General features: G+C 41.2%; 1 protein-coding gene and 1 long non-coding RNA gene across 4 annotated transcripts in view; both read left to right on the plus strand.

The window, feature by feature from the left end:
• LOC127536169 (uncharacterized) overlaps window positions 1-12797 on the plus strand; it is a 358454-nt gene that overhangs the window by 269110 nt on the left and 76547 nt on the right. The gene's annotated exons all lie outside the window — the stretch shown is intronic.
• LOC110949715 (retinoic acid receptor beta) overlaps window positions 1-12797 on the plus strand; it is a 245840-nt gene that overhangs the window by 195839 nt on the left and 37204 nt on the right. For both annotated transcript variants that reach the window (XM_051955798.1, XM_022191896.2), the window contains one exon: window positions 9693-9853. In XM_051955798.1, coding sequence (XP_051811758.1) covers window positions 9693-9853 — 161 coding nt within the window. The remainder of the gene's footprint in view (window positions 1-9692; window positions 9854-12797) is intronic.

The raw sequence follows: 12797 nt of genomic DNA on the forward strand, positions 1-12797 counted from the left end.
CAATGAAGATAAATTTAAATGAATCAGAATTATAGTCTAGACATTGTTAATGGGGTAAATGACTGTTCTAGCTGGAAACAGGAGATTTTTAACTGAATGTCTACATAGCAACCATCACTCCTGTGTTCTAATGCTACATTGTCTTAGCTAATGGTGTTGAAAGGCTAATTGATGGTTAGAAAACCCTTGTGTAATTACCGTATGTTAGCACATGATTAAAGTCTGAGTTTTATGGAAAACATGAAGTTGTCTGGGTGACTCCAAACTTTTGAATGGTAGTGTATATACCAACATGATAGAGTGTGAGGTGCAGTCATGTGTGATCTGGTAGCCTTGTACCCTTTGTATAGGGACCTGGAGAGTCCTCTGACCTTTCTTGTACCAGAGGTAAAGTTTTCATTTTGCCCAATATATTGGTTCATGACATGACAAATATTAGCTTGCTGACAGTAGCATTCCATAAAAGCAGTGCTGTGCACATGTACAGCCTCACAGAGCCACTAACATAACTATGGATTCATAGTCTTGTTATGTTGTGATGGAGGTAATATTTACTGATACTGGATGCTCATAATTAAAACTGTAATTGATCATTTCATCTTGGTATAATGCCAATCTGCATACAGCATTTTCCAGTAGCTGCTCTGCTGTTATTTCTTTTTTTGTTTGTTTGTATTATTAGGGTGGAAAAGGCCTCTAAACCAGCAGTGACACCATAATGACACAAAGTTGCCACTGTCATTCCCCTGTTGCTCCAAGGTCATATTTTCACAATGCAGGTCCTCGTTCTTCCCTCCACCTCTTTCCCCATCAGGACCATTAGCCTAATCTCAGTGCTCCCTAGGCAGCAAAGAATTATCATCGTTCCTCGACACCCACCTGGTTAGTGTTAGGGAGCTGCCATGTTAAGTGTTGTGGCAAGCCGCCCACGGGCTTCACCACGTGAGCTCCAGATAGATGGTGTTTATTTACTCCTGCATCTGTTTGTTCACAGAGACACTGTGCAGAGCTTGGCAGCACGCAGATGGCTGTCCAGCGGCCTCTCAAAACGGCCCCCGTCCACGTCTGCTGCCGCCGAGCCTCAAGGCATCCCGCTAAAGCAGCAGAGCAGAGAACAAAATATTCAGGCTGCACCGGTAGGGCTAAAGGCAGCTGTAAAAAAAGGAGAAAAAAAACAGGAGCAGGACAAAAGACAGAGGGTGGGACATAGCTCACTGAGTAAAAGAGGGGGAGATGAGTGCCCTGGAAAGCTGAGGGATGGGAGTGTCACAGTAGGCATCGCTTAGAAGAGTGTATTTAACAGCGTGTCTGAACTCCACTCAATGACCCTTCATCCCTTGGTCTTACACTCTGGAGAGCACTCCAGAAACACTCGACACTCGCTCATTCACAGCGCTGCCTCAGAGCCGGACAGAGCGGCTGGGTCCTAGTAAATGCAGAACACCCACATCTTTCAGCTTTCAGTTCTGGATAGAAATCAGATGGCTTGTGCTCCCATCTTTTCACAACATAGACAGCTCTTCAGATATCATTCTTTGAATACAGTTAGTTCTGGTGCCCTGTGCTTGGTCCACCAGTTTCACTGTAAATACTCTAAATTCAGAATGGACGGAGCCACGCAGCAGGTAAACACATTTCTGTGGTAATATGAGTGTTGGACTTTATTCCGTGATATTAAAGGATTACCTTTTATGAGAGGACATAATATATTAATGAACGTATGTGTTAGTTGTGTAAAATAATTTTAAAGCTGTGCTAATCAATATTTTTATATTCACAATGCCACAGTCGACTAAATGTAACTTGAAAATGGTTGCTTGTATTGATGAGCCCACTGAGAAGTATGACCTGAGGGTTGTTTTCTCTTGTTTCAGCTGGTTTGGGTTTAGTTTTGCGCGTAACCATTGACTGTTTTCAGCACCAAACAGCAGACAAACTTTTAACTAGCTGAAGTCAACAAATTCATGCTGCTTTAAGGTCTTGACCATTTCATTACACTTTATTTATACTACTTAAAGCAACTTTTTTATCAACATGTTTGACATATCTGTTCTATAATACAGTTTATGTATACATGTGACTCCATGTTCAGCTTGTTCATCTCCAAAAAAAAATTTGTGCAGCTTTAAGTAATTAATTTGTGCAACTGAAGTGCAAAACATTTGTAGGTTTTAAACATGATTTTCCATCAGTTGTGTAAAGAACAGAAGGACACACAGTCTATTAGGAAAATGTCAAAGGGTGTGTTTGACATAGAAGGATTGTAAAATTGCAAAATAAACATAGCTGTTTGTTTAATATTTTAATTCATTATTCCAGGCAAAGTCTGTTCAAAGATACAGGACGCACAGCTGTGTTCGAACACAGAGCAGCACTGCATCAGGAAACACAGCAGCCTCATTGATTTCAAGGCCACAGCTTTAAGGCTACAAATACAAAGCGAGCTTGCAAAAAAAAAAAAAAAAAACACAGGGTCTTCCAGCAAAAAACAGTGTACTAGTGTCAGATAAACCTTCAGACTCAGACTCAAAACCCTGTACAGACATTGTAGTCTGTACAGGGTTTTTATGATTTGGAGTTTGTATCAAAAATTTAAGTTGACAATTCCACAAAGTTCCTGTTTATGATGAGCAAACCTGACAAGAACATGACAAGTAAAAATCACAAATCTGGTTCCAAGGAGAAAGAGATTTATGCCCACATGAATTTAGATTTTCAAATTAAAATGTCTTCATTATAAAAGATCTGTATAAATAACAGGTGTAGGATTTATATAGCATTTACAAATTTGACCTGCAAACTATTTTTCTGAAAACAAAATCAAGCTAATTATGAATGAATATGCTTTTACATACTGCTCACAATGGATTTCTAACATTGATATCGACCTCTGATATGTAACAGGAACACTGATCTGTTGCTTAAACCAGCCTGGATTGTTTTTATGTCACTCATAATGATGGCAATATGTGAGAAAAAATTTTACTGTCCTGAACCTTCATATCACTTATGAAGAAGCCATCGCAAAAATTAAGTAAAGCAAATTTATCAAAATATCGGGGAGCGAAGACAGATAGTTTTCTCATGGAAGTAAGCAAAAGTAATCACAGAAACTGCATTATGATGAGAGGCACTGCACTGGATGGGTTCCCTCTGTCCCTTTTGTGGGTATTAAAAGGCCATATATTTTCATGGCCTCTTGTCTGATGCATCATTTGGATGTATCTGCTCATGCTCGCGGTAATTTCCTTGGAGTGCAGTGGTAATTGATTGCCCTGGGTGGGTGTGGGGTGCACTTGCCAAGTCGCTGTCTTCTTAAATCACATCTCGTGGCTCGCTGGCCTCTGTGAGGACCACAACCCCCTCTCCAGACATAGTTTGTCACCACACTGTGATAAATGACACGCACGCACGTGAACAGATTGTGGACCATCCCCCTTTCTGCACCACTATTCTGTGCCATCCCCCTTCCCGCGGAGCAGCATGTTTTATTTTGTTTGGTGTGTATAGAGGTGTTTACCCTCACTTCGGCACCGTGATTGACAGCAGAGTTTCGTGCAGAGCTGGTTATTACAATGTTTGTTTGGCCTGACTGGGTAGCAGTCATCAAATAATAATAATCATAATCTGATGGAAGGAACAATTCTTCCCCTCTTGTCAATAAAGGTCATGACCCTTATTATCTTTGCCTACACAATGCTGAAATAGTCTGTTCTAAGCATTGCCATTTTAAAAATCACGATTTTGAATCATTCACACTGATCGTAAAGGGAAGTATACAATTTTTAAATTGTATTGCATAGTATGGCATTTTAAATATTTGATATATTTACTCCAACATAGAATGCGGAAGAGTTATGTGACGATCGGCGTACGTTTGTCCTTCCATTTGTTTGTCTGTCTGTCTCTCTGTTTCATGACTGAAACACGGACAAAAGGATTTGGATGACATTTTCAGGGAAGATCAGAAATGACACAAAGACCAAGTGATTAGATTTTGACAATGATGCGGCGTATAGTCTAGATCCACAGATCTGTTAAAAATGTCTGTATCATTGTGTGGCGTCAGTGTAACTATGACAACAAGTGAACACTACATCAGCTGCCTGCTGACGATCACATGATTGTGATCCTACTACAAATCCACCTTATCGGGACTTCTCTGTCGCTTTTCTTGTTATCACTTGTGACGTGGTATTTTCTCATACTGCTGGTGGTCATGGTTTGAAGGCCCTTCATATGTAACAGATTTATATGCTGGAGTCCACTTGGGATTTCTCTGATATCACATTTGAAAACAACTTGACATGTAATTGCAGTAACTTGGGTGGAATTATTGGTTAAATAGCCTACACAGAGAGGCACCACAGTGTAAATATAGTTTACTTTTGTGAAACTAAAGTCTCATAACACAACAATGCAACTTCACATCGGTTTAAAAAAACATACACTACTGTTCAAAAGTTTGGGGTCACCCAGGCAATTTCACGTTTTCCATGAAAACTCACACTTTATTCATGTGCTAACATTATTGCACAAGGCTTTTCTAATCATCAATTAGCCTTTCAACACCATTAGTTAACACAATGTAGCATTAGAACACAGGAGTGATGGTTGCTGGAAATGTTCTTCTGTACCCCTATGTAGATATTCCACTAAAAATCACCTGTTTCCAGCTGGAATAGTTATTTACCACATTAACAATGTCTGGACTGTATTTCTGAATAATGTCATCTCCAATGAAAAAAAAGTAAATAATTTGGAAGAAACATGTCTACTTTTTGAAACGTTAATAAACTTTCCATAAAAAACAAAGTTACCGAAGCAAAATATAGAGGGATAAAGTCTCTAACGTATTATTATTGTATTGTTCATTACGGCAAATTTAAATAGCTGCTTTCACTTAAATTCCCGGTAATTTTTTGTTTACATGCAGTAAGAGCTGGTGTAGCAGGTCTCTTACCCCTTTCTAAATCCCTACTGTCTCCTTTATCTGCTGCTGCTGTGCTCAGCGATGGCAGCTTTTCTCTGTGGAGCAGCAGATAGAATGATGCCCAGAGCTCTCTGTCCTCTGTCAGTCAAGTCCCTCCCACATGCCCCCACACTGACACTATAAACCCTGATGACAGACATGGTTAGGATCAATTCTTACATCACTGGTTTTATTTCACATCTTTGAAGATTATCGTTACCAGGTACGGAGGAAGAAATACAGTTTAAAGTGGTGCCCAGGATCCCTCTGTTCTTTGTTTTATTTGTCTGGTTCGATGCAGTCTTTATTTTAATCTGTCCTAATGAAGTCATTAGCGCTTCTACTGCAATGTTTTCTTTAATGACAATGTAATAGTAGTTGATGGAGTGGAAGGTCCACTGCACAACCATATACTTCAATATTATGGACATATAGGTCACAGATGTAGGTCAAAATGTATGGAGCAATAAATGTCAGGACATTACTGCTGCCTCTCAACAGTGACAGTAATCAGCATAAGCCTAACTCTGACTGAAACCAGTATAGGTTTCTGAAAGAGCTCCCATTTGATTCCTTTAGATGGTCTGGTGAGACGAGATTCAGATTCAGAAAACTTTATTTGTCCCAAGGAGGCAGTGCAACAATGATGTATTGAAATATCTACATAGGGGTACAGAGGCCCATTTCCAGCAACCATCTCTCCTGTGTTCTAATGCTACATTGTGTTAGCACATGAATAAAAGTGTGAGTTTTCCTGGAAAACATGAACTTGCCTGTGTGACCCCAAACTTTTAAATACTAGTGTAAATAATATTTTTTATTCAGCAGCCATACATCCTAGGTGCCATCAGCCCATTAAATTACTGTTGTGAGCACATGCAATTCTCAACAATGGTCACAGTTCTCAGTTATTAACAGCTGATTTTTATTGGTGCTCCATCACAAAGCTCCATTCTGTGTGATGTCAGGATGACGACTCCACCAGAGATTTGGAGGGTCATGTTTAAACTATCAGTGATCAGAAAGGATGATATTGCACCTCCTGAGGCTACTTTAAGGTGGAGGGTGTTCTGGCCAAGTATGTAATGATAATTAAATAAAGAGCTGCAAATAAGAACAATTTTGATGAAGATTGTGAATTACCTTAACATGAACTTTGATTCATGTTAACAAGACTAAATACTTTATCACACATGTTGATGGTTAACAGGTTGACATGAATCAAAACCTGTCCTTGGACCTACACTACCAGTTAAAAGTTTGGACACACCTCCTCATTTAATGGTTTTTATTTTATTATTTTCTACATTTTAGATTAATACTGAAGACATCAAAACTTTAAAAGAATACATATGAAATTATGGTGCAAACAAACAGTGTTCATCTTCAGTATTAATCTACAATATAGACAATAATACAAATAAATAAAATGCACTGAATGAGTAAGTGTGTCCAAACTTTTGAACGGTAGTGTCCCTTTGTAACATTACCCATGTCTTCTTTTCTCTGAGTCCAATACAAGCCTTAGGTGTCTGTGGCCTTCAAGCTCCAGAAAACCTTCTTCAGACAAGTCACATTTGTTCCCTATGCTTTTTGTGTTACAGCTAGCGCATGAATGCACGTGGCACAGGGTTTCTCAGAAAACCCTTTTCCGAGCTATGTGTGTGTGTCTAAAGATTGGTTTTGACGGTTTCCACCCATGGCTTTAGTTCGTCATTATAAAGAGTCTTTCATTGTAAACTAGGGCAGAGGATGTGACTGTTGTGTTGTCAGTCAAGACAGGTCCCTTGGGTGTCTCAGCACTGACAATTGGCCCATCTCTCTCTCTCTCCCCTTCCCTCTCCCTCCAGCTCCTATCCTTCTTATTTTAAAGCGGAATGTGCAGCTGATCAGAGACGTGTGATGTTGGGGGTGATCGTGCTGTGTGTTGAGTAATAAACCTGGCTGGTTTGTTTGAATCTCCTGCTGTGACAGACTTCAAAGATCTGCACCTAATGAAGCAAAGCACTCGGTGGACTGCGGTCTCGCAGGGTGCACTTTACACACAACAAGCGTGTGCTTTTATTGTGGCTCATGCCTGCTTTGTACAGTGGGACTCTCCGAACGGTTTTCTGCACCTTTTTATTTGTGATTTTTAAAAGCATTTCTACATGTAGTCTACTATTCAGGATTCAAAATAAAGTGGACAGATCTTGGTTGTTAAATACAAAATGACATGCTCATCGAGGTTAATTTTTGCCCTGTTCTTGCTACAATACAGGTGTTGTGTGGAGTGTGTTGTAAGCAAACAGGTGTGTGTTCTTAAGGTTCATTGCATGTGTTGAATACATTTCCTTTCTCAGAGAAGGCTAGCAGAGCCAAATATCTGGTGAAATGGGACAGACACTGTTGACGTCTGTGTTTGCCAGCTATCAGTTTTCACCTTCCTTGTAGATGCATTCCTACATTTTTGACACATTGGTGCCACTAACTGTTGATCAGTGGAACAACATGAAGCCTCTGGCAAAACTACATCATGTCACCTATGTGCATGCAGTCAAAGGTTTCCGCATTCCTACTCACTGGAAGGTATTTCTGTGTTTTTACTACTTTGTTCATTAAACAAAATTTAATACATCAGAACTGTCAAATAACTAATTGGCAATTATGTCATGAAAAAAAATCTGAATATGTTTCATATTTGGGATTTTTGAAGTAGATAATGTTTGCCTTGTTGACAGTTCCGTAGAATATCAGTAACATGTTAACTGGCTTCATGAGTTGTCACCTGCAGTGGTTTGAAGTTACCAGGAGCCTTCTTGATGTGTTTGAGACCGTTTGTGTTGTGCTGAGGTTCTGTTGGTATACATCGAATGGCTCTGTGCAACCACTGTAACAATGCATATTAGCACAAGAAATACTTTACTAAGGAAAGAGAAACAACAAACAACCATCATTACTTTAAGACGTGGAGGGCAATCAGTCCAGAGAATTTCAAAGAAGTTTCTTCAAGGTCAAGAATCATCAAATGCTGTAATGAAACTCCTGTGGGCCGCTCCAGGAAAGGAAGATCAGAAGCTCGATTTTCATCCCTCCACAGAAAGACGTTACCGGCCTCAGCAATCAACGATTAATAGCAACTCGGATTTGAGCTCACAACAGTGTCTCTCAGAGTTCAAGCAGAAGGCACATGCCAACATCAGACTGTGTGAATCAGACCTTCATTGTGGAACTGCTGCAGAGAAGCCACTACTGAGGATGAACAACAACAAGAAGAGAAATGGTTGGACAAAGAAACACAAGGAACAGACCAGAAATCTGGACTTTGATTCATTGAGTCAAAATGTAAAATGTATGTTGGTTTCAGCTGCTGTGTCTTTATGAGAAGGTGAAGTGATACTACCTTCATAAAGCATGGAGGAGGAGCTGTGATGGTGAAGAGGGGCTTTTCTGCTGGCACTGTTGGAGATTTATTGAGAATTAAAGGCAGCACTTAACCAGCATGACTACCACAACATCCTGCAGAGACTCTACATCCCATCTGTTTATTGACCCTAAACACATGACTGAGATGGTTGGGGATGAATTGGAACCAAGAATGAAGGAAAAACAGTCAGCAAGAACCCAGCATATGTGTGAACTCCTTCAAGCTGCAGCTGATGTCCTCATGAAGCTGGTTGGAGAATGTAGAGAGCAAAGCTGTTGTCAAAGCAGAAGGAGGCTACTGTGAAGAGTTTAAAACTGAAAAGTTATTTTGCTTTATTTACGTTTGTGTGAGTTCTTAGTTTGATGTCATCAGTTTTGTTCCATGGACAAACAGAGGAAACAAACAAAGAGAACTCTTAAATGAGTACATGCCAGAAAATCAGGGCCAACATAGATGATATATCAGCTTCATTAGCAGTGAGTGACTATTTTTTCCTCTCAATCCAGAGTTTGTATTCTGACATAAAATCCTGTTGTTCATATTTATAATTCTTGTTTATTAGTCTGGAAATACAATTATTAAATTTAGACCTGAATTTACACATGACAGTTTGTTTGTTGATATAATAAAATGTTACTACATGGAATACAACCAAAAACAGTGTTTCTTTGAAGCTTCATCTCACAGATTTTTTTGCAGCAAAATCTAGATTTTCGTGTTTTCTCAGTTTTGTATTGTGGTTTTGTTAGCAATTAGCTCCCTAACAATGAAACAGTACACCATTTTTAGAATTATTGATTAATGAAAATTGGGCTACATTTTATAATCTTTCATTCAACTTATGTAAGACAGAAAAGGGCAATTTCTCTGTCTGATAGTTTAGATAGATCAGACGGGCCACAAAAAGCACTTAGATAGCTCTGAGAGGAGAACAATCAAAATAATTAATCTAAAATGGCCACATAAATCATACCATCCATTTGAAAAAGAATTTGAGTCTTTACAGCCACTTTTGTTTTCTCCCTCTTTGAGACATTGCCGGTGGCAGTAAGCTGACAGACTGGTTGAGCTGACAGCGCAGACTATAGCTTGAAACTTTCTGCCCTTATGTAAGGTCTTAGTTTGTAACTTGACAACTTGCTGCATCTCTACAAAGTAACAGCAAAAATGCTTAGCAGCAACAAAGTTCTGTTATTCCTCCATTAGTTGACTTTTTGCTTTGTTTCACCAACATCCACATTTGCTACAGTGATCGAGCCATCATTCTGCAGTTGTCATTGTTGATGCTAATCCTAATCCTTTGTTCTCCTCCAGCTGTTCGAAATGACCGGAATAAGAAGAAGAAGGAGAGTCCAAAGCCAGAGCTGGCAGAGAGCTACGAGCTGACAGCCGAACTGGAGACCATCATTGAAAAGATTCGTAAGGCCCATCAAGAAACCTTCCCCTCCCTCTGCCAGCTTGGCAAATACACCACGGTGAGTAAGCTGGCCTGAGGAGATGGAAAAAAACATCTTGACGATAGATCAGTGAAAGTTTGGTTGCACTCATTTTTTTAGTCCTAAGCATGTTTCTTTGACTCCACAGCCATGTATTGCTGAGTGCACTGTGCTTCTTTGATCTAATCTTGCAAACTCACCATGGATGCAGAGCTCATAATGATATCAATTTTTCGTACAGTACAGTAAATCCCCCTCTAATGCAACTGGAGACCCTAAGACGTACGCCTCTGACTGTCCGGGCAAATCCTCACCAGCGCTTCTTATTCTTCTCTCAGTAGCTATTGATTGGAGCTTAAGTGTGATGGAAGGACTTAAAAAAACACACGCATCATAACAGCATTGTGCAGCTAACACATCATGACTTCCAGCTGTCTCTGCAGAGACGGATGTGCAATGGCAACAGGGTTTGTTTACCTCAGTTTTTTTATGTCGCAATGGAGAGGAGAAATTTAAAAGGAGTTGTCAGGACTGGAATACGTAGCAGCTGCCAACAGCAAACCCTCATCAGGGAAATGCTTGCAAACCAGGCACCTGCCCATCAATCTGGCTGGGGCTCCCTCCAGCCTCCAGTTTTTGACATGTCTGAAAAGTGGAATTAATGCGGCTAATCCAACTTGCGTCTTTATCGGCTTCCGTAAATCAAGCGATGGATTTGCGTGACAGAGCTAAGCTGGGTATCAAGAATGCTTGTCAAGGCATGTGAGGGCTTTATTCCACTGTTTTTATTCGTCTCCCAGTAGATGTCAAGTTCTGCGCTGTCCCCTGAACCTTCAAATGTCGGTCCCTGCGCTAAACTAGTAACCCATGACAGGGCCAGATTGCGAGGGGATGCTAAACTATGCAGGGACGTTGTAGAAGGATGTCGTCAGTTGGACACATCAGGGCCATGCTCGTCTTGTCTCAAAGTGACCGACCCTGTGTGGAAAGGAGGGTGCAGTCACCTCATCTGAGCGGCAACCAGCTTCTCTGTCCCCCCAGAGGGACCGTTCTGCACTCGTCATGACTCGGTGCAGAGGTTGGAGGTCATAGAAATGTCAAGAAAAGCTCCAGAGCGAATGCCATCACATATTTGATGTCGGCAAACCCTTGTTCAGCTAAGTTTTGTGATGCTTTGACAGGCAAGTGGTTGGAGCTGCAGGACGGCTGATAGCTCGATAGCAAGTCGAGATAGCGATGCTTTGATTGACACGTAGCCATGGCAGCATTGTGCAGGGAGCTGACAGCATTTAATGTGTTTGTTTTTAAGCTGACTTACATATAGATTACAGTCGGCGGGAGTGAGTTATGATTGACACCAGCGCTCCACAAACGCTCTTCAGCAGGGAGTGTTTGGGAGCAGGAGGGGGGAGGTGTATGTTTAATTATTTGGTGGTGCCAGTTTTAGAATTCTCATGACACCTGTCAATCACGTAAAGTGCTGTTTATACTAAGATAAACAAATCCAGTGGCAGCCATAATGTGCGGCAATATCTCTCTTGTTGCGGTGATGAAACTCATTCAGCCGCTGACAATAAACTTCAGAGCGAAGATGGCTAAGAGATGCTAAAATGGAGCAAATTGGCACACACTGCAGCTATTAGCTCTCCTCTGTGTGCAGCTGTACACTGCCGCTGCTGTCGTCTCAGTGTACAGTAAGCTTCCATCTCTATATCTGTGTTTTTTTTCCTCCTTTCAATCCCAACACAAAGCTCCTAATCACTGTAGCTCCTCTCTACTCCACCCTCATCCCATTCCCCCTCTCATGAGACACTTCCTGATTTTACTAAACAAACAGACTGTATTGAGGCAAAATCCACAGCTGAAAATAGGACATAATATCAAAAATATTTCTCCGTGGTTATGATATAAGCCAGTGTTTGCTGTTTGTTGGAGTGGCAGTCGGGCCTCAGATAAAGCCGTAATCTGGATCAGTGGTAATTATGCTTGCTCACAGACTGTGAGAAGTTCCTCATTATTACAAGCGATTGGATCCTGATGCGCCTTTTGAGTCCTCCTCGTCGGAAACAGTAGAGGAACTCCCGCGCCCCTAGATTAGGTTAAAGCTCCAATTATGTGGTGAAATATTCAAATCCTAGTCTGCGGTGATTTAGGAGTTCATTGCTGGGTTAGCAGAGATAGCTGCGCGAGTGAGAGGGCTTAGCTCGACAATGAATAACACTTCATTGACAGTGATGGTGATGAAAAACGAGCCTGGCAGTTTCAAAGACAAAATAAAACATTAACGTTCGGCGAGGGGGCCCGGCAGGCTCCAGGCAGCGGCAACGGGTGCCGCTGTGCAGTACACGGCTCAGCCTGCTGATATTAGCCACATTAGAGTTTGTCCGCCGTCGCCATCCGTCACAGGTGCTGGCTGCTTTTACTGCCTTTTCCCTTTCTGCATCTGTACACACGAGCCTGCTGATGTACTGCAGAGCGCTCATTTCTACACTGCCAGCTTCTTTTCTAATGTTGCAACTTGTCTAATTTGTTTGGATAAATGTTCTTAAATGAAATTAGAATTCCCCGGCAACTTCCTTGTTTCGCTTTATTGAATTATGGGGCTGGTGTAATTGACTGAGATTGGGGGTGGAGTGTGGGAGGGTGTGGGGGTAAAAAAAAATAAATAAATCCAACCGCAAATTATCTCATCCTCTTCCCTCCTCGGCTCCCTCTTTCTCCCTCCTTTCCCTTTGCCTCTCCACCCAGAGGGAAGAACAAGATAAGTTGCTTTAATATCAGCCACTGCCACCCTCCCCGACATATGTGCATTGAGCAAACATATTCTCCCTCTCACACACACACATGTGCACACTAGAGTGCTGCACCTACACCTCCTCCTTCCCCATCAAATCGGACGTCAATCAGTGGAATGTGCGTCCGTAGTGCTGTTGTGTCGACTGCACCTCGTTGTCTGTGATTTAAGCACGGCCCTAATGTGCCT

Source organism: Acanthochromis polyacanthus, chromosome 11, assembly GCF_021347895.1.
Source record: "Acanthochromis polyacanthus isolate Apoly-LR-REF ecotype Palm Island chromosome 11, KAUST_Apoly_ChrSc, whole genome shotgun sequence".
Taxonomy (NCBI): domain Eukaryota; kingdom Metazoa; phylum Chordata; class Actinopteri; family Pomacentridae; genus Acanthochromis; species Acanthochromis polyacanthus.